A 27,307-nucleotide genomic window follows, 5' to 3' on the forward strand; every position below is an offset into this window, starting at 1 on the left:
AAGTTTAGATTATTTTAATAGTTGAAAAGAATGATTTTTCTTTTCTTTTCTATTCTTTATTTATTTTATTCTTTTTATTAAAAAGTTGTTTAAATTCTAAAATAAGGGATTAGGTCAGGGGATTCTTCTCTTTAACCCTAGGTTTGAAAATATTTTTGGGGGGTCACGGGAAAGAGGCAGGGATTTTGGTGAAGAAAAATTATTCGGAAGCTTGTTGAAGGATTGAATCTCTCCTACAAAGTTCTTCCAAAAAAGCTATACCAGGTTGGGTGGTTTCTTCTAGTTGTTTTTAAAGAAAATATTTTTATTTCTTTCCTCTTTCTGAATGATTTGTGTTAAAAATATTTGTCAAATTCAAAACCTATTTTGGTTATTTCTTGTCCTTGGCTAAAGTCCATTCTTGAAAATTAATTTTAGTTTATGGAAAGAAGTTATTTCCTGGGTGTTTGTAGATTAAATTTTGTGAGGAAATTGGGAAAAGTTATTCTGGCAATTTTGCCAAGATTTTTGCTCTGCATGAAAATTGCAAGTTTTGGTAGAAAATGGGATTTACCATAGAAAATATTCCCTCTTGTTTGGGTTTGGTTTCAATATTTGGCCATGGTTGTTCTGTCAATAATTGTGCATCTCTGTGAAATTATTTAGTTACTATAGAAATATAAACTTAATTAATTAAAAGAAGTTATTAAATTAAGTTGCAAGTTGCATGATATTAGAAATATATTTTATTTAAATTTTAGTGGAAAATAAATTAGATTTAGAATTGTAGGCTATAGTACAAGCACTAAATAAATGGAGGTATCATCTCTTGCCTAAAGAGTTTAATGTATACACTGACAATCATGCTCTTAGCTTTTTGAATAGATAGGAAAAGTTGAACCAAAGGCACCTCAAGTAGGTTGAGTATTTTCAAGCCTACACTTTCTCAATTAAGCACAAGAAAGAAACCATTAACAAACTGGATGATGCTCTAAGTTGGAGAGTTCTTACGATTCAAGAAGTGTAGCTCCAAAGTTGGGCCTAAATGATCTCAAAGATCTCTACCAAGGTGATAAAGATTTCAATGAAGCATATGATGTTTGCTCTAGGTTTGCTAATGCTTGTCATGTTGCATATTCAGATTATATGTTGCAGGAAGGTTTATTGTTTAAAGGACACTTGCTTTGCATCCCACATTGTTCCATGAGGGATAATATTATCAAAGAGAAACACCAACGCAGCCTAGGTGGACATTTTGGTCCTAAAAAGACCTTGCAGTAAGTTAATAGATTCTACTATTGGCCTAGACTACAATCAGATGTTAGGAGATTTGTTGAGAAATGTGCCATTTGTCAAAGGGCCAAAGGAACCTCAATTAATGCAGGTCTTTATCAACCATTAGCCATTCCAACAAGGCCATGGGAGTGCTTGAGCATGGACTTTGTTCTTGGTTTTCCTAGAACACCAAGGGGGTATGATAGTGTTTATGTTGTTGAGGATAGATTTAGAAAGATGGCACACTTTGTGCCTTGCAAATGCACTCATGATGCCACCCACATAGTTGGTTTATTCTTTAAGGAGGTTGTGAGAATCCATGGTTTTCCACTTAGCATAGTGAGTGATAGAGATACAAAGTTTGTGAGTCACTTTTGGAGAACACTATGGAAGAAATTTGACACTAACCTCTCTTTTTCTTTAGCATACCATCCACAATTAGATGGTCAAACTGAAGTGGTGAATAGGTCCTTGGGAAACTTACTGACATGTCTTACTAAAGAATATGGTCAAGCTTGGGATCTAGTATTGGGACAAGCAGAGTATGCCTATAATGATTCAGTTAACAGGAGCACCGGAAAGAGACCTTTTGAGATTGTGTATGGATGTCATCCAAGAGGTGTTTTAGAACTCAAAGATCTCAGCTCTATGGGCCATAAGAGTGCCCAAGGTGAAAACTTTGTTGAGAACATGAAGGAGATACATGAGCAAGTGAAGAAGACATTGCAACATTCTAATGATAAATATAAAGAAAAGGAAAAAACAACAAAAAAGAGAGGCTCATTAAAAAGTTGGAGACCTGGTCATGGCTTATTTGAGAAAGGAAAGACTTCCTAAGGGTCAACCAAATAAAATTTGCATGAAGAAGATAGGACCTCTCAAGGTTGTTCACAAGTTTGGCAACAATGCCTATGAGTTGGAGTTACCTCAAGGCTTGGCAATTTATCCCATATTTAATGTATATGTCTTGTATTCCTACAAAGGAACTTAGACTGATGTAAATAAAGATCCTACAACACCTGAAGAAGTGGATTGGTTTCAAGACTTGCCACCTAGTCAACTGATTTCCTTGGAATGTATAATAGATACCAAAGTGGTCAAGAAGACTAGAAAGGGTGTCTAAAAGGATTATTTGGTCAAATGGGTAGGTCTACTTGATTTTGAGGCAACTTGGATGTCTGAGAAAGACATATTGCAGCATCGTTCTTCCATTCAAGCCTTATCTTCTCAAGGGACTTCAGTTCTTGTCACCCACAGAGCATGGCGCAGGAGCACAAATGCAAAAGTTGTTTGTTTTTTAATGCTTTTGATCTTGGGATGCTTGAATCCTTTTTTTGTGTTTGTAATAAATCCAATAGGCCATAAATTTCTTCTCATGAGTTGTAATGGCCATAAAAGACCTTTGTCATAGCCATGTAAGCATACATGCTCTTATGAGTGCCATGTAGAGAAAGTTGATGAAATTGTGAATTTTGGCTTGGAATAGGTTGTTTGAGGTGGTTAATGTTTCCTAGGTTGTTTTGGGTTATTTTGAGGTGATCAAATGTGGTTTGGAAAAAATTTGCTCAACCTAGCAAAAATTATCAAAAATTGTCAAAGTTGCTCATAGCAACTTTGCAATTTTTCAACTCTTGAAGGAAACCAACATGCAAGGTTGGTTGAGTAAGTTGTAACCATCCCCAATGCTGGTATAAATCTTGGGAAAACTGATTTTGGCTGGTTGGTAATCATTTGACAAAAAAAAATAAAAAAATTGGTTCCACACATTTCTTGAGTTTTTTCACGTTTTTTGCTGCTCTAAGATGTGTGTACGGCCTATACGGATTGTTAGACACAATCCAGGGGTATGGAAATGTAGATGTTTTTTACCTTTCATTTTCTTCAATTTTGGGGTTCTGAAGTTGTATAGTTTGAAAGTTATTACATTTTTATTGCAGGTGGCTAGAAAATCCCTACAAACTAGGGTTTTGAGCAAAAATGTCTTTTTCCTAACCTTCCACAGTTGAAACTTGCTGAAACTTGTTGGAATGTTAGGATCACCTATAAATTTTTTATTTATTTTTTTTTTAGTGCAGGGGAGGCCATAGTTTGGCCATGACATCAAACCCTAGCTTGGCTTGTGAGCTTGACAAGCATAGGGAAAAGGTTGAAATTGTGCCCTAGACGATAAAGGGTGATGCATAGAGGTAGAAGAAGGGTGGATAAGGGTATAGTAAGTGTGTTAAGACCTCAAAAAATCAAAACTCTCCTTTTTTGATCAGGTTAAATTGGTTTAAAGTTGTTCCTCTAAGTTTGGGTGTTGAAAGAGCAAACTAGGCCTCCTTAGCTCTATAAGGGTTAGATACCCAAGGTTCAAAACCCAAATGCAATTTTTATATATTGTATCAAATTTCCAAAAGGGTATTGGAAAATTAAAAAAATTTCTATTGTTGTTGGGAAAAATCTTGAAAAGTTTCAGTTTTAACGTTTTGAAAAGGCTATAAGGAATGCGCCTAATTCTAAGCCTAAATACCACCAGTCTTGAAATCGGTAAGGAGAAGATGTATTGAAAAGTGTGTAAGGGTGTATTAGGGGTATTATACCACCAGTAAAATTTGAGGTTGTGTAAAGGAATCAAATATCCTAGGTGGAGTGTGTGTGCTCATGGTGTGAGTGAGTAGATTGAACTTACTCAAGGTGTGACCAAGAGAGTTTGGAACTCTCTTCAAGAATTAGAACTTGCCACAGTCCAAGGACCTTAGGAGAGGGTTAGGGAGGAGTTCTAGCAGACCCTAAGAGGGTGAGATAGCATTTAGCCATTGGATAGTTCAATAAAAGCCTTGAGTAGAAGCAAGTTGGCACCAGTAGGGGAAGTGGGTACATTCATTCTACATCATAAAGTCTCAATAGTTTCATGCATAGCCATGGCTTCCACTTTGTACCTCTTCCACTCAATCTAGGGTTATAAATTCAAATCAACCATAGAAGCACTAATACTGCTTCATAGGAGATAATGCTTTAAATCCACATTCAAATAATTTATTTCCTACATAACCCATGAGAGAAAAGCATGCATACAAGCTTATGCAATCACTATAATGCAAAGATCAAATAGACAAGACATAAGATAACACAAGATATATCTTGGAAAAAGCCTCATGAGGTTAAAACCTAGCCTCCAAAAGCATCCATACTCCATCATATTATTCAGCCATAAAACAACATAGAGTTGCAATGAATACCTTTGAACCATCAAGCCCTCCAATGCATTCCCATGTGTCCAAACATGAATCCACATATCTCATGCCATGCTTCACAAATGCAATCTTCCAAAGGTCTCAATACAATGATAGCCCAAAACCACCAGCCAACCTTAACCACTAAACATGTGCTTACTTTTATAGGCAAAAGGTAACACAAAAACAACTAATCGTAAAGTAAAACCATGTGCTCACAGCTAACCCATAACCCTGCATTTAATATTGGGTACTAACTTTTCTTTTTTTAAATATCTTTCCCCAATATTAAATAATTACAATATAATATTATAATGTTACAATACAACTCATCAAGTGGCTCTGAGAATATTCCAAAAGAATCTCTACATGTTACATGTCCATGTGCAACATCACACAATAAATAAATATTATTATGCAAGGTGTACAAAACCTTATTTCCCAACAGATCATCTCATGATTAAAACTCAATCCTTATTTTAATTTGCATCTTGTCAAACTCTACATATTTTACCTCTCCCTAAGGCCACATTGGTAGGCCACTACCCCATTAATTTCAAAAGTGAATGGTGTGTGGGCTCGTCAAGTCCTTCCAAGATGAATTTTTTCTTGAATACTTCTTTACTGAGTCACAAGCCCATAGTGGGCCAGATACAACAATTTTGAAATCTTGAATGTCATCCCACTCAACTGTTTGTGTGGATTATAATAAGCATGGGAAAAGAGAAAGCCAGTAGCTACAAAAAATAAACACAAATAATTTGTGATACCCCTCCTTTCATTCAAATACAAATATATAGGATTTTCATATCCTATTTTATAGGGAACAAGTCAAACAACCTCCCTATTAATAATGAATTATTTCAACAACTCAATATACGTACCACTAATAAATTAACCTATTAAACATCCTCGTGACTATTAATAATAGTAAGTTGTTTCTCAACAACTTAATACTATGACACTTATCTATAACACTAATTCAAATACTCACATAAACTCTAATTTCTAACACCTATATGAATACTAATTCCCAACACCCTTGCTTAGTGTGAACATGGGGAGAAATTACATCAGAATACTTGATGACTATATTCTATAGCTCACCAAAAATATAAGGTAAGAGTAGGGACACACCCATCTACTCATGTCTAGCAATACTGGAACTAGCCTCACTATGCTTAGTATAATTTCATCCAAGGATAGAGACAAACACATCTACCTATGGATCCAAGGATAGGGACTAACACATCTATCTAAGGTCTTACATCAAATTTGGATAGGAAAAAACACAATCTACCAAAAAACAAGGTCATGAACATGGACAAACACTATTGCTCACAACAATTATGATTAGGGACACACACATCCAATCATAATCACCAACTCATGTGACTAGGGACAAACACTTCCAATAACTTCACTACCTCATGAATGGGGACAAACACGTCCATTCACTAACAACCAAGAAATGTGATTGGATACATACACATCCAATCACAATATTAAAAGTTTAAGAACCAAGTCCTCTTTGACGAATATGCAACCACCATTGTAATTAGTGCCACTTTGATCACAAATGATATGAGATGGTTTTCGTTGCCACTTGGAAACTGATCTTGGCTTTAATTATTTTGGCACAAATAATTTTGTCACTAATACAATTTCATGACCCTGTTGCTAGTGATTAATGAGAGTTGACTGAATGTCCTCCAACCTCCTATGCCTTTGTCCTCCAATTGATTTCCTACTTAACAAATTTTTCTTTTGAGGCTTATTCTATCAATTAGGAGGAAAGAATATATCCCCCCCAAGATGTGAACCTTTTACAAGGAGTTTCGGGTATCACCGATCATGCCCTCCGATTACAAATGAGACACTTTTTTATAATTTTTGACAATTTTAGATTTGGATAGACTATTATTATAGACACAACAATAAAGACTTATAAAAATGAACCCTATTTTAAACAAAATGATACACCTTGACTTTAATAAATTTAAAAAATGGACCATATCCAACTTTACTCTTGCTTTACAATATTTGTTTCTTTTTCTTTTTCCTTTTGACTATAAGACAAAAATATCTCTATAAGAGCTAATGAAACACTAAATAGTATAACTTGCAATATATAGACATAGTCTTTTAAAACTTAAATCATTAAAACTAAATTACTAATTTAAGTGACTTGCGAGACTTAAAAGATTGCAGATATAAAATCTAATTTCTAATATATTTACAAACTATTATTAGAAATTATTAAAACATAAACTGACTACCTACGTCAATGGGTCCTTGGTCTAGTGGTGAAGTTGAATGGCTCCAAATGAGCCCACCAGGGATCAAGTCATGCTGAGTGCAAGACTCCGACATCATAAGGGATGAGACCGGGATTGTGCCCCGGACAAATTTGACGGAATGGCAGCTTGCGGACTTCATGCTCTTGCTGGACTGTCATGCTCGCAAGTCTAGACCTCAATTTAAAAAAATGACTACCTACATAAACAACTCCAACAAATATCAAATGATTCCATAGATACTTGGATAGCTAGGAAAATGATGCACTTGTATAACATATGCCTCACACCAAAATAATTATGCAGTGATTTGTCTCTTATAGAGACTCGAATTGGATGACATGTGGAAGGAATATGAAGCGACCTGGAATGGAAATCAAGTCCAAACAAAACCGCACTCCAAAGATAAACAAATTAATCTCCTCTTTGACTTCCTATGATATCTAACCAGACCCTTATGTCTGGCTCCAAGCAGAAAGATGACTAGCTACGATGCGATCGTCCTTGGTGCATATCCCCTCAATTATCAACATCTAGTCCCCAAAATCATGAAACATATTTACGAAAATGGTAAGTAATCTTGCCAAGCTTCTTATTAGTTTAGACTCGAGTGCACACATGCACTTCACATCATTGAATCGAGCCCTCTATTGTCTCAATCGTGGCTCACAAAGAATCGAATGGCTCCAGAAGTTTGACATACATTGTACGATCCAACAGTTTTTTGTCTTTAGAGCGACATTTTGGGTTAAATGGGTATCATAACCTCTAGCCAGAAAGAGGTCTCGACCAACAATCTATTGTCTGTACAATGTCCTCCACTGTTCGGTATTCTATTGCTCTGGTGTAGATCCTATGTTTGAAGATTGTTCACTCATAAAATTCTTCTCCCATGATAACGGCTCAACAATCTCATAACCAAGAGCCTTCTCCTAAACTTTACCATGAACTCACTCCACAATTTATTTCAGATTCAAGATTTTACACAAAATGAATGCGCCATTAGAAAATTGCCTCTTCAAATTATCCCATGACTTCCATCCTATGTGAAGGCATCAATATTATGCGCACATGGACGATGTGTTTTACTGGAGAAACTTTCTCCTCTTCAAGAACCTACTCCTATACTTGATGTCCATCAAAAAGACAGAAGCTCTTGCTAATTTCCACACCAAATGACGGTTTTAGAATAAGCAGCCACCTTAATCATGCTATACTCTGATACCATATAATATATATGGGCAGAGAGAAAGGCATAAGATGCAAAAATTAAACACAAATAATACCATGCTACCCCTCCTTTCATTCAAATACAAATATATAGGATTTCCATATCCTATTTTATAGGGAACAACCCAAACAACCTCCCTATTAATATTCAGTTATTTCAACAACTCAACGTACGTATCACTAATAAAATACCCTATTAAACAAACCCTATGATTGTTAGTAATATTAAGTTGCTTCTCAACAATTTAATATTATGACACTTATTTATAACACTAATTTAAATACTCACAAAACTCTAATTTCTAATACTTATGTGAACACTAACTCCCAACATGTATTGCATGGTGGAACTGTGTTATTCATGCATGTCATGCTTCTTTTGAATTTATGGGCATCAAATTGATGTTTTTTGTTGGTGCTCCTACAAGGCTACCACCTCAGATCTCCGACATGCCACAAAAGCTCTTTTATCAATCCCTTCATGCCTACTTTGCAAGTTTGGCTAGCTCATTTGAATCAATAGAAGTAGATTGTTAATGCCCATTCCGTTTGAGGTGCTTAGATCAAGGCCGAACTCCACTGGTTAAAAGTTAGTGTTCAAGTATCTAAAGAGTTTTTTTAGTTGGCTTTTCAAGCTTGTCACTCAGTGCTAAGCATCAAAAAATCAATGATAGATAAACAGTTCTCTTTGAGCTGCTAGACATTCTCCAAAAAAAATTCACCATTATGAGAAAGTTTTCACTGCTCAAAATGCTTCTCTAGAGAAAGATCAGGCTCTCTAGGAGTATCTTATAGTTGTGTCATGTCAACTCTCTAAGGCCTAGTTTAACTTTTGTGAGAAATTTCTCACCCTAGAGGAACTGAAAGAGGATGTTAGTTCCACAGAAAATGAAAAATCTCCTCATTGTGATGGTTTCCCATGTGATTTTTACAAAGCCCTTTGGCCTTGTGTTGGTTCTGATCTCCACATGGTCTACCTAAACACTATTCATAACTAGTATTTAGGTAAGCTAATAAACAAAGGCAATACAAAATTCATATTGTAGTGTCGTAAAATTTAGACCCTAACAATTTTTGACTGCATTAGGGTCCTCATGCATGCGAATTCGAATCCTAGTCTAGCCTGATCTGAGACAGGAGATTGCTCAGCTTGCGTAAACAACTTCTTCGTTGGCCTCTGCATCACCTCGTCTGCACTCTGCCTTGGAGAAAAGGGTAGGACAGGAGCGTGGAGCCACTGTCCCCCCTTGAAAAGGGGCATGGCGCCCTTGTCCTCCTAGGACAGGGGCATCACACCCCTGTCCCTTCCCTATTTTGGGGCAGGACCCTTCCTAGGGTTGTATTGTTGGTTGTGCCTCAGACAGGAAACTCCCCTGACGTCAGCCCCTGATTAAAATCAAATCTACTAACATGTATTTAAGGGGCATTTGTCCTCTCATTTGCATAGGTTGAAGTTGGATAAGATTGGAGTGTGCACAAGCGATCAAGCATTCAAGAGCATTCAAGCATTCTTTTCTAGCATTGAGCATTCTCAAGTCTCCCTTCAAGGCTAGGTGTTGCATTCAAGTCAAGGATTCAACCATTGAAAAGGAGATTGATTTCAACATTCAATTCCACACAAGCATTTCTATCAACATTGCTATCACAACCTCTCTTGAGGTGATTTAAAATTTAGTCTTTCATTTATAGCTACTTGCAAGTACTTTATTTCATTACTTGGTTAATTCCAAAACTAGGGTTTGACCTAAAGACAAACCCCCAATCCCAACCCATTTTCCTCTCTTTTTTATGTGTAGGTTGCAGGTGCGCAGTTGTACTTTCGGATTCGGGCTTCATTTGCAGAGACAAAAAAACCCTTTTCGTTTCGCAGATTTTTCAAAGGATCGTGTACATTACCACCACGGTCCGCGCAACTTTTCCTCAAATTCGCAGGGCGACTTCATCTCGACATTTTACTGCCAGATTCAGGTGCACAACTTCATCCCATATTCCAATCTCAAGATATAATCAATTCTTTGTCACATTTGCACTACATAATTCAATTAATTCCTTTCCATTTCAAACAAGAAAGAGAGGATCAACTTAGCATTCCCAATTCATTCAAAATTCTATCTACCATCTTTGTGTGGAGAGATTGAATCTAGTGAATTATCCTTTCCTCTTTCTAATGTACCATAGTGAAAAGTGCTTGAATGGTAATCGATAGAGAAACTCTCATCTCTCTTTGAGGGAAAGGGCAGTTTCCTTCTTGATCTATCATTCACCATTTTCCCACCATTACATTTTGGTGAACCCAAAATCTTGTATGCTTTCCTTGGAACAACATTGCATATTTTTCATTTACAAGTTTCAAATTTATGCAAACTTAGTAGTTAATTCATTAAAAACCCTAGTTTTTAAAATTACAATTGAACTTGTGATTTGTAAAAATTGTTTGGGGTTATTTTAGATCTGAGAATTGTTTTGATTGTCAAATTCAATTTCCTCTTTATCTTGTTCAATTTGCAACTAAAATTTAAAAAATTAAGAGGTAACTTGTTAAAACCCTAATTTTCAAAAATCATCTTGAACTTGTGAAAAAAATGGATTTCAATTTAATTTTCAGATTTCTGATTGTTCTCAGATTTGTCTTCAATCCTACAAGTCAAAATTTCAGTTTCCCCCCTTTTTCCGAAAATTCAAATTTCAAAATTAAGTGGTTAGGTCATCAAACCCTAATTTTTTAAATTAATTGGAATTTGTGAGAATTTCAAATCAATTTTATTTCAATTCAAATTTTTAAACATATTTATGCAAATGATAAGTGATCCTGTCAAGTTTCTTATTAATTTAGACTCAAGTGCACACATGCAATTCACATCATTAAATCGAGCCCTTTATTGGCTAAATCACGGCTCACAAAGAATCGAATGGTTCCAAAACTTTGACATACATTGTACGATCCAACAGTTCTTTGTCTTTAGAGTGACATTTTTGGGTTAAATGGGCATCATAACCTCTAGCCAGAAAGAGGTCTTGACCAACAATCTATTGTCTGTACAATGCCCTCCATTGTTCGGTATTCTATTGTTATGGTATAGATCTTATGTTTGAAGATTGTTCACTCATTGAAATTCTTCTCCCATGATAATGGCTCAACAATCTCATAACCAAGAGCCTTCTCCTAAACTTTACCTTGAACTCTCCACAATTGATTTCAGATTCAAGATTTTAGGCAAAATGAATGCACCATTAGAAAAATTGCCTCTTCAAATTATCCCATGACTTCCATCCTATGTGGAGGCATCAATACCATGCGTACATGAATGAGGTGTTTCACTAGAGAAGCTTCCTCCTCTTCAAGCACCTACTCCTACACTTGATCTCCATCAAAAAGATAAAAGCTCTTGCTAATTTCCATACCAAATTATGATTCTAGACTAAGTGGCCACCTTGATCATGCTATGCTCTGATACCATATAATATATATGGTCAGAGAGAAAGGCATAAGATGCAAAAATTAAACACAAATAATACGATGCTACCCCTCCTTTCATTCAAATACAAATATATAGGACTTCCATATAGGAACAACCCAAACAACCTACCTATTAATATTGAGTTATTTCAACAACTCAACATACGTACCACTAATAAATAACCTATTAAACAAACCATATGACTAATAATAATATTAAGTTGCTTCTCAATAGCTTAATATTATGAAACTTATTTATAACACTAATTAAAATACTCACAAAACTCTAATTTCTAACACCCATGTGAACACTAATTCCCAACATGTATTGCGTGGTGGAACCATGCTATTCATGCATGTAATGCTTCCTTTGAATTTAAGGGCATCAAATTGATTTTTTTTGTTGGTGCTCCTACAAGGCTACCACCTTGGATCTTCAACATGCCACAAAAGCTCTTTCGTCAATCCCTTCTTTCCTACTTTGGAAGTTTGGCTAGCTCATTTGAATCAATAAAAGTAGATTGTTAATGCCCATTTTAATTAGAGGTGCTCAGATCAAGGCTGAACTCCACTGGTTAAAATTTAGTGTTCGAGTATCTAAAGAGTTTTTTTAGTTGGCTTTTCGATCTCGTCACTCAGTACCAAGCATTAAAAAATCAATGACAAATACACAATCCTCTTTGAGCTACTAGACATTCTCCAAAAAATAATTCACCATTATGAGAAAGTTTTCACTACTCAGAATGCTTCTGTAGAGAAAGATCAGGCTCTCTAGGTGTATCTTAGAGTTGTGCCATGTCAGCTCTCTAAGGCCCAATTTCACTTTTGTAACAAATTTCTCACCCTAGAAGAATTGAAAGAGGATGTTAGTTCCACATAAAATTAAAAATCTCCTAGTTGTGGTGGTTTCTCATGTGAGTTTTACAAAGCCCTTTGGCCTCGTGTTGGTTCTGATCTCCGCATGGTCTACCCAAACACTTTTCATAACTAGTACTTAGGTAAGCTAATAAACAAAGGCAATATGAAATTCATACCTAAACCTAGTGATCTGAAAGATATTTGAAATTGACCACCCTCCTTAATGTCTCCTACAAGATCATAGCCAAGGCCTTGGATCTCAAATTTGTCATCTGCTCCCTTAAATTATTCACCCTGAACAAACAAGTTTCATCAAATCCAAGTTTATTCTAGGTAATATTATTATTGTCCGGCAAGTTATGGAATGGGCTTGGCATTCCAAATAGAAATCCCTCTTCTTAAAGATTGATTTCACCAAGGCCTATAATTATATTGAATAGCCTTTCATTCTAGCTATGCCCTTGGTTTTGTCCCTTGCTTGATTCTGTCCGTGCAAATTATTTTTGGGGATGCATTTGTGTGCATCACCATTAATGGTTGTAATTATTTTGTGTTTGGCCTCCAATGTTTTATCCACCAAGGTTACCCACTTGCTACCTTGTTGTATGTTCTTACTATTGAATGTTTTGGTTACTTGTTGGAAAAATCTATCTCAATTGGGAGATTTTGAGGAATTGTCATGCTTGAGTCATCTAATCAGTTGGTTAATGGGAACTTTACAGATGATTATTTTGTCACTATCATCGAGGAGGAGCAAATTATCAAAGTGTTTCTTCAGTGCCTTGACACTTTCTGCCTAGCTTCTCGATTTGCCTTTCAGTGGCTTAAAACTCGATGATATCACCAGTCTTTCCTTCCCACACCTTCCAGGCTTATTGGGTATGTGTAGAAGTGTATTGATCATAGGGAAATATTTCACTTATTGGGCTTTCACTATACCTTTCAAGGGTTTACCATTAACCTTTGGAATATTGTTCTGGGCATAATTAAGAAGAACCTCTCACACTAGATTACTAAGCCTCTTTTTGTGGCTAGTAAATTCTAGGTTTGTTCCAAAATCCTTGTAGACACTCATTTGTGTTATTATTCATGTTGGGATCTTTAATTCCAATGCTTCATATCTTAAACTTCAGAAGCTTCTTCATGATTTTTTATGGGTCTCTTCTGAGGACCACAAAGGGCTTCACCAAGTGGCTTGGGATTTTTGTTGTCTCCTTCGAGATTCTGATGAGCTTGGTCTCCTCTCAACTCAAAGACAAGGTTTATCCCTCTATGTTAAATTGATTCTTCGTGCCATTTCTAGGAACGAGACATAGAATATGCTTCTTAGACATTGCATTTCCTCTAGTTTTCCAGCTCATAGGCCAACCTGGAAAGGGATTGGATTTCAAATCCTTCTTGTTACACTATAAGCTATTCAAATTGAAGGAACTTTTGTTGCCAAAAGTATATGGTGTGTCTGGGAATCCATTAAGCCCTAGCTCTAATGGGTTGGCTCTAGCTTTCCAGATGGGTTATCTTTCAATCAACATTTAACCTATGGTGGTTTCCTCTCATTCATTTTTATGCCCTCCCCTTAGCTCATCTACCTTTGGTCTTTACTCTATAATCTCATAAGGAGGTCATCCACACTCTCTTAGACTTATTTTCTAGAGATACCATGAATCTTCACAATTAGAAATATTTACAAGTGCAGTATCAGATCTCATACGGTCATAGAAATAAATATTTGACATGGTTGTTTTGTCTCTGCCTCTGAATATGATAAACAAGCTTGGCATTCATTTTGTCAAACCTTGGTGGAAGGATTGGTGTTGGCATCCCAATAGAGTTTTTTGTAATTACAACTCATTGTTGGGATGTCACTGGCTTTCTCCTCACCTTCGGGGTAAATAAAGTAGAATAGAGATGCATGCATACAAGAAGTGCAAACTTGCATGCAAAATTTAAGATTCTTTAAGGATCAAAGGGCACAAGACTTGAAAATGATGGAATGTCCTTTTCACAATGAAAAAATGCATATACAAGGTCTAAATATCTACAAATAGAGAGGGAAAGATAGAAAGAGGGAAGATGAGGAAGTGGGAAGAGAATGCTAAAAAGGAATTTAGATCAAGTGCACACAAGCCTAAAAACTCTAAAAATCTAGCAAAAAAAGTAAATGAATAGAAATCTCAAAAACTAAAATTTTTAATAGATCGAAACAACACAAAGATTTGAATGATTACAAGGCACAAAATTGAATGCAACTTGACCAAGATGGATGTTTTATGATTTCTTAGATAGGTAAATTGTGATGCGCCAAAATAAAGACAAAAAGTGACTTTGTAGGTGTGAAAGGAAAATATAGGTAGTATACCAATACTAGCTCTAATTGGAGATGTGTGTCTCTTATAGGGAAAATGAGAATCCATATATGTCTTTTGGAGAATATATTAGACACGGGGGCTTCACGTAGTGAACCTAGGTTATAGCACGTGTGTTCATGGTAATCTAAAGAATCCCCCTATTTTCAAAAAATATTACCCTAAACCTTTTTTTTGTCACCCCCTCCCAATACCCAACCTAAATTTAAAGCCCCCCTATTTTTGCCAAATATTGTATTTTTCATAGCTCGAATTAAAAACCCCCATATTTTCATCGATAGGCAATATATTGTACCCTCATTTTTGGGATATTAAACCCCCCAATATGAATGCACATGATATAATATTGCCTAGAAAGTGAAGCCCCATGATATTAGAATCTAAAATGACAAGAGGAGGGAGGGGGATAAGTGAAGGAACACATACCTAGATGCAAAGGTCTGAATAATGCATGTACAAACATGCAACTTTATAGTGAATGACAGAAGGACACTAATGAAAGAGGTATAGTATGGTTGTAAGAATTTAAAGAAAATACATCATATCATACAAATAAAATCCATAGAATAATTCTATGGGTAGATTAGTACAACCCACTCGCCTCAAAGACAAATTTTCTAAAGGAATTAATAATCCTTTAATTAATGGTCAACTAAGCTACAATAGAATCCATATCTCATGAATTTGCATGATCATACTACCAATAATGCTTGAGGATCTTGGATCAAACCTACTATTAGAGCCATCAACAAAATCAAACTGCAAGTAAGAAAAACATGATCCATGACAACTCATGCCATCACACACATAAAACTTGAACTGCACTATGCTAGTCTTCAAATTGATTACGACTTTGTAGTACATCTATTCCATTTCAATCACAATCTAATAAGCTAGATTGTATTCCCCTACATTTGAGTCATAGACTTGAGCCAAACCATCATTCTCAAAATCAACATATAAAGCAACTTAAGAAATTTCATAGGAAAGGTTGTGACCTTTAAGTTGCATTGAAATTTCTTGATTAAATGAAGATTGTTTTTGTTTCCATTACGTTTTGCTAATGAATAATACATATTTTTGCCCTGTATTTTATTTTTATTTTTATGGAGGTCCAGACCTACGAGCACGACATTTTGATATTGATTTCAAACACATATCTTATATGAAAGAGAGCAACTTGAATTAGTATATCCGTGGATGTCATGTCGTCCATATCAATGTAAGATAATTGAACAAATCTGATCTATCTACCTCGTCAAACACATGTTGCCTGTTTATATGGATTTTGTTTGTCTATCTCCACAAACATCTGTAACCCATTCATTAGATTCAAAAGTGTTTCACATGTGAATAAAATTGCCACAACAATTATTGCAGGTGAAATGAATCGGATTTTTTATTTTATATTAACCAGAAAAAACATATTATGAAATCAAAATATGATCTCAGAATAAGAATAGTTCTCTTAATTACTGACTGGCGTGGCAATTTTTATTTAAATACAACATTTAAGAAAGAAACTAAAAAAGAATACTTGACAATACTTTGTCAGCAACTTCAAACGAAAGTTCACTCCATAGAAGAGGCAAAACAAAACTATGAGACGATCGAAACAACTGATCACGTTAAAAATGAAAGCCTAACTTGCTCAGACAAAGAAATTTCGCAGTCACAGTCACAGACAGATCACCCATTTTATAGAAGAGCCAAAACAAAATTGTGAGACGACCGAAATAACCGGGCACGTGAAAAACGAAATCTCAACTTGCTCAGAGAAAGGAACTTTAATTGTGTCACAGACAGATCATGTCCCTTTCAGACGCAACACAAACATATCTTCAATTCAACCATCCTCACAAATTCACCATCAAAATACAAAGTCAACTGAATACAGTCCAAAATATAGGGCAAAAAATTAAGAATCCTAATCAAACAACAATCAGATTTAGCTGTAGAAAATTAAGCTGTGCAATTTAAATTGAAGACAAAATGTGAATCGTTAGCCCAAAGACCAATCGAAATGTCGGAAAGACACTGTGGAAATGGCCCCATTGAACAGTATTCATGTCAAAGAGACGTCGTGGAATAAGCTGAGAAACTATTCTCACACGTGATTTGAATCTGCAATTGACTTTGAATTCTTGGCGACTGGTGGTATGTTGGATATAAATAGGGTCTCCGCGTTACAAACATTAACAAGTGTTCATCTATCTTCCCAGTTGTGCAAGTTTGTTTGTTATTTGATTGTCTTTTGGCTTTGGAGGAATTCAGAAATGGGTGTTCCAGTGATTGACGTAAAGAACATTGATGGAGGAGACAGGAAGGCCATTATGGCTCAAATCGCACAGGCTTGTCAATCCCCTGGATTTTTTCAGGTATGTATGGCTGATTCTTATCTGGGTTATAGTTAATATTTTTTCATCATAAAGTTTTCTTCCAATCAAATCATATGAAATCGTCATCCTATAAATTATATCTTATAAATTATTCATTACAAACATATGTGATTCTTAAACTGTTCGCTAGCATATATGAAATTCAAGTGAAGTGTTTTTTATTTTTTCAGATTGTAAACCATAGCATTGACCATGGTCTTCTGGACCGTGTGAAGGAGGTATGTTCACAGCAATATAAGATTAATAGACAGCAAAACTTCAAGGATTCTTTACCAGTAAGGGCACTGAATAGAGCCATAGAAGCTGAAGCAAAGGGAAATAATGTTGAGAAGATTGAAAATATGGATTGGGAGGATGTTTTTCAAGTGCACGAGATGAAAGACACAAATTCTTGGCCTTCAGAGCCCAAAGAATTCAAGTACGTACAATATTCAATAAATACTAATCTATACTGTTGCACATCATTTTATTTATTCTTTCTATATATTCTATTAGCAATTAACAAACAAAATCAGTAAAATCAATTCATGCAAACACTAGATCTTTGAACGGTCAAGAAGTTTGAAATTTATTTGATTTAAATCAGCGTAAATCATCTGATGCGTTGACATTTGCATTTTGTACAGGGAGATAATTGAGGAGTTCCGCAGTCAAATATTCAATCTAACAGAGAAACTGTTGGAAATAATAAGTGAAAGTTTGGGGCTAGAGAAAGGATATCTAAAAAGGATATTTGCAGGGGGTGAGGAGGAGAAGCCATTCTTTGGTACCAAGGTGAGCCATTATCCTCCCTGCCCTAGGCCAGATCTGATAAAGGGCATCCGTGCTCATACAGATGCAGGTGGGCTCATTCTTTTGTACCAAGATGATGAGATTCCTGGCCTCCAAGTGCTTAACAATGGTAATTGGATTGATGTGCAACCTATACAATACTCAATAGTTGTGAACATGGGTGATCAGTTAGAAGCAGTGAGCAATGGCAAGTATAAGAGTGCATGGCATAGAATTCTTCCAACAAAGGACGGAAACCGGTTATCAGTGGCATCCTTCTATAATCCCTCATACAATGCACTGGTCAGCCCTGCCCCTCAGCTCATTGCTCAAGCTCAAACCAATGGCAATGCTGCTCATGAATTATCTATTTATCCAAAGTACGCATTTGGTGACTATATGAAGATTTATTCTGAGCAGAAATATGAAGCAAAGGAGCCCCGCTTCAAAGAAATGGGAAGGTTGAATGAACAAATTGCTTGTTGAATGGAAAAATATGGCAGTAAGAAAATTGAAGATATATTTGTGGTCTATATAAGTTCCCATTGCTTCTACCCAATAGTTGAAGACTTATTGGAATTGGTATTATTATCTTTTATATAATATCTAAATAAAATATTTTGGCAATCATTTATGATATAGTTGTTGGATTCATTAAGATTCAAATTTATATTGGATCAGTGTGATTGTGTTCAAATTAACTTAAAAAACTAATAATAATTTATTAAATAAATAATATATTTTTAAAGAATATTTTATAATTTATATTTTATATAACATAAATTTATCTGTAATTCTAAATCTTCTTAAATCTTTGTGGTATATTTTGTTTGAGAAATGAAAATACCATCATGCATTTGTTTTATTTATATGCCTAGAAAATGTCTCAAGAGACCTAAATCTATCATCTCAAACTCTCCTTTCAAGGCCTCTTTAAAATCAGCAATGAAGAAATCATCATCCCCAATAAAAGCTAAATTATCTAACTACAATACAATAATTAAAATCTTACCAAATATATGTCTTGATGTAAAGAGTAGGCTCACCATCGCTTTTTCTAAATCCATTGCTCAACAAATATGAGTCAATCCTATTTTACCATGGTTGTGGTGCTTGTTGTTAGTTAATAGATTTTTCTTCCTTAAAATTTTATTATTTTGACTCCATGCAACCAAAATTGAAGACAAAAATGTAGCAAACAATTGGGTAAGTTATGAATTAACTTCCCTCAAAATTTTAATTTTGGTACAGTTGTCACACATGATATAATTTTAATATTTTGAATGTTTAAAAGAGAAGTATACTTAAATAAGAAAGTAGGTAAGTCAAACTAAAATTTGCACATAGCCATGTTACAAATGCAATCAATCACTTTGAAACAAATAAAATGATTTAGAAATATAACCTTCAATTGCACAAATTAATGAAACTAAAGATTTTGGAAAAGAAAATCCACCAACATCCCAATACACAAACTGATATATCAATGACTGAATGAATAAATTTATATTTTTAAAACTTACTAATCATAGAAAGATAAGAATGCTACTTGAATGCATATTACATTTACAAAGGAGAGTAATATTAAAAAATATTCATCCAAGCTCACAAAATTAAAATAAATATTTCAATAACACATTTTATTCCATATGCACAAAGACAGATTAATTCTTTAAAGAACCAACAAAATTTTATTGATCATGTTCTGATTGTGTCATACTCTTGCACTACAATGCAATGAGGATGAAAAGTTTGGACCTTAATAGTCCTTTGGTTAGATATTTATAATGTTTCAAATTTTAATTGCCCAATAGTCTTTGAAATTGATTCTTTTAAAAGAATCATTAAAATAAAGTTTCAAATACATTAATAAATTTGTTAAATATTAAAATATTACAAGATATTAAAGATGACTAAGTTCGAAGTGGCTGTTGATGTTGGTCCACATTGGATCCATACACCTAAGCTTGTTGTTGTGTTGCCACCCGAGCTTTGTATTCCTTCAAATCTTGTGGCATGGTAGGGATTCCTTCACATTGAGGAATGAGCACATTCTAAAATTTGAGTTTCCATAGGGCTTTGTTTTCATAGACAACATCAGGTCTAGCAGAAAAATTTGTTGTATGACCATTATACAAAGATAATGTTGAATCTATTTTTGCCAACTTCTTCAATTTCTATTTGTTAAAATATTTTTTGCCTAAAAATGCATCAATTGCACATTTTGTAATTTACTTTTCAACTCATCTGAACTGCTATCTCCAATATTATCATTATTTTTAAGTTGGCAGCCAACAATTTTGAAAGCCTCTATGGTATTTTCCTGCATTTGGTTGCATTCCTTGAGAAACTTATTTTATTCTTTAATATTTTGTTTGAGGAAGTTGTCTTTACATTTGATACTTTCCTTCCACATTATGCATTTAGTATAATTAGCATCAAGAAAAATGTTTTTTGCTACAACTTTATTACCCATGTCACTAATTTCTTTAAGTTCTTGCTTTGTCTACAACCACATAGCCTTTTCTTGCTTTTCATTGACTATTTTTATACTAACACCATTCCTTGCCACAATTAGATTGTTGTACACTTTTCTCAATCTCTCAATGAAAAAAGAGGTCCCCTTTTCTTTCATATCTTTGATACATTCCTTTGTGGTTCTACCAAATTAGCTATCCATTAAGAAAATTACATTACCGGTCAGATACTGATTCACCCCCCCCTCTCAGTATCTATGGGAACCCTAACAATTGGTATCAGAGCTTGGTCCTCTATCTTCAGAAGCCTAACAGCTTGAGGAAGATCTTGACACCGGTAAAAATGGAAAATCTGATGAAGCAACTTGAAGGAGCTCTTACTGACTATGATACAGAGAAGTTGAAAAATATCAAATTAGAAGATGATTTAAAAGCAGCTCAGGATATTATTTAGGCACTTCAAGAAAATCTTACTGTTACAAGAAATAAGAGAAGAGAACTTTGTGAAAAATTGCAAAATGAGAATGATGAAAAGGAATGACTTAATGATATGATAAGCAAATTGAAACAAGAGATCATGACAACAAAAAATGAAATTCAGGATATGACTATGAGATTTTGCAAAGAGATTGAGGACAGAAAGAAGAATGAAGAAGAATTGACCACAAGACTAAGTGATGCAGCAAATGAGAACACAAGACTTAGCTATGAAAATGACATGTTGAAGACAGATCTGATGCATACTCAGAATGACTCGAATGAACTAATGAGACAAAAAGAAATCTTGGAAAGGGAATTGGAAATTGCAAATCAACACAAAGAAAAATTCAAGAAAAGCTCAGAAGAACTTGGTACCTTAATGAAGAATCAAAAACCCAAAGGTGACACTTCTGGAATCGGATTTGAAGTTGGAGAAAGCTCCGGCACTGAAAATACTCAGGATCACAGCAAACTGGTAAGACCTCCTAATACTTATAAATTCAATGGAAAATGCTTTAACTGTAATAAATATGGTCATAGGGCAAACGAATGTAGATCTAGGAATTATTAGAATATCAATCCTCCCACCGGTCAATGCTCCAAATGCAACAAAGTTGGTCATAACTCTGAAAAATGCAGAATGAATGTAAGATGTTATGTTTGTGGAAGATTTGGACATTTATCAAATCAATACAGAACACAAACCGGCATAGGTTATGGGAAGGCTATTCAAAAAAATAATGTAACTTGTTATGCATGTAACAAGATTGGTCATATTACTAAATTTTGTAGAAGTAAAGGTACACCGGTAGACAACAAAAGTACTAGCTTGAAAGGTAAAGAAAAGGTTGAAGAGGTTAAGCAAGAATTCTCAAAGCAATTGATTAGAAAAGATGATCTAAATATTGAGGATACTCCTCCACCGGTAGAACCAACAAATGCTCCACCGACAGGACAATATGATGCTCCACCGGCAGGACAGAGCAATGCTCCACCGGTAGGAAGTTCTTCATCTAATTGAAGAAAATTATCTTGAGGGTTTGGCAATCTAATCACACATGTGCTATTATTCCCTCGGTTAGAGAAAAGAAGTTGAAAATCACTCATTACCGGCAAATAAAGTTAAGCTAATACATTACCAGCAAGTAATTAATGTGGTAGGTAGCGGAAAAGACTTTATAAAATAAGGTTTTGGCTCCATTTCATTTCACCGAGCATTCAAACATTCGAAGAGCACGAAATCTCCAGAGCTAAGGCATTTCGAGCAAAGAGGTAAAGCATTTCAGTAATCAATCCATCCAAAGGCAGAAAAAGGTATTTATCATCATGGCATCCTCCTCTGCACCTGAATTCATAGCAAACCCTACAGTAGTCGAGGTTATAAAATGCCCTAGGCCCGTATTTCAGCTAGTTCCCGAGGTAGCTAAGAAAGATGACAATACAGGTGCTTTTTCCCAAATTCCAAAAGGAGTTGTTTATGCAGAAGATCCTAGAATCTATATCCATTGCAACATAGAGGAATTAGGTGATGAAGAAATTAAAAACATGTATAAGACTGTTATATGTGACAATTCCAGAAATGTAAAACCTGAATATAAAGTTGTTGAAACCCTAGTATTCACTGAAATCCTCTGCATTCCTGAATTTTCCAAGGAAGTGATTAGGATAGTTTTAAGCAGGGTACATGGTTCATTCTTTTGGCTTGATTCAGTTCAAAAAATTACAAAGGAAGCTGTGAAAGCAGTAATAGGGTTACCTTCCACCGGTAACAGACCCGACAAGACTAAGAAGGTCTCCAATGACCTAGTAATGAACTTAACTGGTGCAACATCAGATAGAAGGTCTCTAAGGGTTAATGATGTGACCAATATAAATGTTAAATTTGTTAGCATGATTTTAGGGTACAAAGTAACTCATGCAAACAGACTTAACTCAGTTTCTAGTTTATGCATTAAGAGTGCTCATGATATGGTAAAAGAAAATGTGAAAATTGATGTATGTGAATGGTTAAAAGATGAGTTGATTGATAACTTAGGCAAAATCAAGAAGGATAAGAAAGGAACTTTTAGATTTGGAAATTTACTTGTATGCTTAATGCTACATATAACAAAACAAGTTCCCGGTATAGGATATAAAGATTTTGGATTTGACATACCGGTAGGAAAACAATTATCAGACTTATTCAACAACATGGGTGAAAACAAGGAAAAGAATATCAATGAGTATTTTCAAGCACTAAAGGTCAAAATGAACAAAAGAATCAGACTATCACAGGAAATTGTCAACAAATACAAGGATGATATATGTTTTGTAATAAAAAAGGATGAAATATGGATGGAAGCAGTCATCCCTAGGACAACCTGGGCAACAGAAATGGGCTATGAAACAGATGACCACATAGTGGAAACTTATGCCAAAGCACTTCTGGAAGCCCCCAATGAACCTAAAGAAGAAATATTTGGTAGTGCTAAAACTATAAAAAGCCAAATTCAGTCAAAGAAAAGAGTGAAAAAGGTTGAGGCATTTGTGAGAAAAGGATCCAGACAAGCAAAAGCCATAAAGGAAGATATATTAAAGAAAACCGACATAACTGAAGATGAGTTGGCGGACCCACAACCTGAAGCTCATCTATCACTGGTAGGTACTTCCTCAGAAGGAGATAGACCAGCAACTTTTAAAAGAGTTGTTAGGAAAAGAGATCCCTCACTGGAAACCACTCCTTCACCTAGAAGGACAAGGCAGAAGCAACAAGCTGTGAGATCTCCGGTCAGAAAGGTCACACCTAAAAAGAAGCTGACCCCTAAGAAAAAGAAAAAGACAACAACTGACTTGGCACCTCTAGAAATTTTGTTAAATGAGATCACAAAGCAAGGTAAATTGAAGAACATAGGGGAAATATATGACACTTTAACAGCTGAGGAGAAAGAACAAGTAGAAAATAGTGTTATATTACATATGGATATGTATAAGAAGTTTTTGATGGAAGTAGTCAATGAAATTCCAGATGGATTATTTCAAAGACTAGAGGCAAGAAGATAGGCAGTGATAGAATTGGATAAGAAAATAAAAATTGAGAAATTGCTTGTTGTATATCTCGTAAACTCACCTAAAGAAATTGATGACCTAATTGCTCAAGCAAACCGGTCAGTATTCTCTACTGCACACTGGCATATTTCACTAATGGCAGGAAGAGTTAATGAAGTGACAGAGGAAACAGAAGATGGTTGGGATATATTCTTGGTTGAGAAAGAAAAACAAGAAGAGTTTAGGAACCCCAAACCTATAAAAGTTTATCAGAAAGATAGAGACAAGGGGAAAGGTAAAGTTGGTGGACCACCAAGTATCAAGGTTAGAGACAACTTACCCCCACCTCCTTTAAATAATCCACCGGTAAAATCAACAACTACTGAAGATCAACCAGTAGCTGAGAGCATGGATACAGAGGATGGCAATACTAATCCTGAAATCCTATATACTGTGAATGTTGATACTCAGAAGATCAACATAGTGGTAGATAAAGATGCAATAGATAAGACAGATATGGCTAGTGAGCCTCCGATAATAGGAAATACAGAGCAACTGGCCGTAGATACAGGGAAAAAGATGGTATCTGAAGCACAAACAGAGAAACCAACAGAGCTAAAGGCTCCAGAACAGATGCCACCGGTAAGAAATGAAGCAGGAAAACTAGTGCTTAAGGAAATGCAGACACAAACTGACCTGCCAGAGGTCAATACAAGCATGGTCACTTCCACCGGTACTCAGTTTGTTGGGTCACCATCAAAGTCAACAAATATAACTGAGGTATTACTTGAATCCATCAAGAAAATAACTGACTATAGCTCACAAGCTTACAAAGCAATAGATGATTCAATCCCATTTTTGAAATCAATAGCTCCTAATTGTAATATAGACAATAAAGATTCTTTAGGATAGTTGGATACACTATGTAAATATATTTCTAGAAATTTTGAGCAAATAAAGGTAGAATCTATAAAGGAAATTGTAGAAAAGGAGAAATGGAAATTCTTTGAGGAAGGAATTAAGAAGTGTAACAGATATTTTGACACACTTCTACCGGAACTATGTAGTTTGTTAAAAGAGTACAAGAATCTGTATAAAGATACATGTAAAACAAACCTTTTGACTGTAGATATTGTCAAGAAAATAAGCAAGGCACGGGATGAGATAAATAAACTTGCAGACAATTTTGTCAACTCACCTGATTCATTATCAGTTTTTGAAGAGAAGATAGCAAATTTTGAGGAAGAATTGCTCAAATTGGAAAGAGAGAAAGAGACAATAATAAACAAGGAAAAATATTTGAGATCTAAACTAAGTCCAAGATTGGACTATTTAGCATCTCTGCGGAAGGAAATCTCAGAGGCATTAACACCAGGAAGTAAAACACCGGCAGAGCAATTGCAGCATCTCACCGGCACTATAAAAAGAACTGAGACAGCAATAAAAGACAGTAAGAAGTTTATGGATGGTATAAACTTAATTTTGGGAGATCTTTTTCAGATAATAACTACCCAACTACAAGGTTGAAGATATGGATAGCTGAACCTACAAACTCTAGTAACCTTTGTCATTGATGCCAAAGGGGGAGTAGTAGGATGAGAAAATTCAAAAACACAGGGATCATATGCTCAGGGGGAGCTCTCACATATTTTTGGTAAACATTTTTGGTAACATTTTTGGTCTACACATTTTTTGGATATCTTTTGAAATTTCTCATGAGTGTTGCCATCAATGCCAAAGGGGGAGATTGTTGGCATATGGACACTCCAATGAGACATTGTGTGTGATTGAAGGTTTTGTCATTGATGGCAACCTTGCAATCCTATGGTACCGGCAAGACATTATATCGGCAAAGCATTACACTAGCAACCTTGCAATCCTATGGCACGGCAAGACATTCTACAGGCAAAGCATTATTCAAGCAAGATAGTGCACCGGCATCAGCAAGATCACTCTACACCGGCACCGGCACTAACACTGAAGAAAAGATGTATACCGGCATAGAGGCCGATAGGATTTTTTGATATGTAATATTTTGTTTATTATTGTAAGCCGACTTGGCAAATTGTAAAATGACTCTTGTATATAAAAGAGATCATTGTAGACATTTGTAAGACATGGATAGGAAGCATAAAGAAATTTATTAGGCAGACCTAATGTGCGAATTATAGGTCAAGGGTATATGTAAAGAACAGAGCAAGAACCAGGACTGAATCTGGCATTGAAGATGCTATTGTAAAGCAGTACAGAATATTGGATTTGTATAATCCTCATTGTAAGTCAGTGTGACTTCTTATCGAGCAGTGTGCTCTAGGCAGTTGGCCTTCCTGCATGTGCAGGCCCCTATTGTAAGTAATATTCTCTTACTGGCCAGTAAGTGAATATTGTGGGTCACAAATCCCACCGAGGTTTTTCCCACACCGGGTTTCCTCATTAAACATCTTGTGATATGTTGTTCTTTTCATGTGGATGTTTTTTATTCTGTTAATTACATTAATTCTTGCATACCGATATATTGTCACTTTATGTTCTGCATGTTCTATCTTAAGAAAATTACATTACCGGTCAGATACTGATTCACCCCGCCCTCTCAGTATTTGTGGGAACCCTAACACTCTCACCCATTAAGTCTTCTTAGGACTCTCTCTCTTTCTCCCTCTTTCCCCCCTTAAAATTCTTGAAGACCCCCCTCCCCCCAACTCTCTCTCTCTCTAGATCCTTAAGTCTTTATGTTTCTCTTTTTTAATGTTGGCATTACACACTCCAATGAGAATTGTAGGTGATTGAAGGTATTGTCATTGATGGCAACCTTGCAATCTTATGGCACTGGCACCGGCAGACTCTACACTGGCAGATAGTTCACCGATAATGGCAATAATGTTTACTGACATCCTAGCACATAGGATTTTAATTATTGCATTTTGTATTTAATTGTAATATCTTTTTGTAAGCCGACATGGCATATTGTAATAAGACTCATATATAAGTATGAGATCTTGTAGATCATTTTGTGCGACAAAACATAGAGGAAAAATATGATGGATATGTAGAGTGCATATTAAGGCAAACTTTGTAGAAGGGTTTATGGTTATTGCATGAGCTTACACCAGTACTGAATCTTGCATAGCAGATGCTTTTTGTAGTAGTACACTATATTGGATTTTTATAATTCATTTTTTGTAAGTCAGTGAGACTTCCTTTGTAATTAAGTTGTGAGCTTTAGGTAGTTCACCTTCCTGCATGTGTAGGCCCCTCTTGTAAGTAATATCCATTCATTGGCCAGTGAGTGAATATTGTGAGTCACAAATCCCACCAAGGTTTTTCCCATTCCGGGTTTCCTCGTTAAACATCTTGTGTTATGGTGTGCTTTCTATGTTGTCTTTATTGTTCTTATTTACTGCATTAATTCTTGTTTACCAGTACATTTTTTTGGAATGCAAAATACTTAATAAGGTCAGAAAATAAGCTAACCGGTTCGA

The 27,307-nt window shown here is 35.3% G+C and overlaps 1 protein-coding gene across 1 annotated transcript; it reads left to right on the forward strand.

The window, feature by feature from the left end:
• Nucleotides 1-16,893: 16,893 nt before the first annotated feature.
• On the forward strand, nucleotides 16,894-18,442 carry LOC131033149 (1-aminocyclopropane-1-carboxylate oxidase-like). Its single transcript, XM_057964286.2, has 3 exons — nucleotides 16,894-17,055; nucleotides 17,247-17,494; nucleotides 17,703-18,442. Exons 1-3 carry the CDS (start codon nucleotides 16,954-16,956, stop codon nucleotides 18,331-18,333), a joined length of 981 nt encoding a protein of 326 aa, XP_057820269.1. The 5' UTR covers nucleotides 16,894-16,953; the 3' UTR covers nucleotides 18,334-18,442.
• The last annotated feature ends 8,865 nt before the right edge of the window (nucleotides 18,443-27,307 follow it).

Source organism: Cryptomeria japonica, chromosome 4 (assembly GCF_030272615.1).
Source record: "Cryptomeria japonica chromosome 4, Sugi_1.0, whole genome shotgun sequence".
In the NCBI taxonomy this organism is placed as follows: domain Eukaryota; kingdom Viridiplantae; phylum Streptophyta; class Pinopsida; order Cupressales; family Cupressaceae; genus Cryptomeria; species Cryptomeria japonica.

Coding starts and splice junctions, on each gene's coding strand:
- LOC131033149 (XM_057964286.2), top strand. CDS start 16,954: ATGGGTGTTCCAGTGATTGACGTAAAGAACATTGATGGAGGAGACAGG. Junction 17,056..17,246: donor AATCCCCTGGATTTTTTCAG/GTATGTATGGCT, acceptor TTATTTTTTCAG/ATTGTAAACCATAGCATTGA. Junction 17,495..17,702: donor TCAGAGCCCAAAGAATTCAA/GTACGTACAATA, acceptor CATTTTGTACAG/GGAGATAATTGAGGAGTTCC.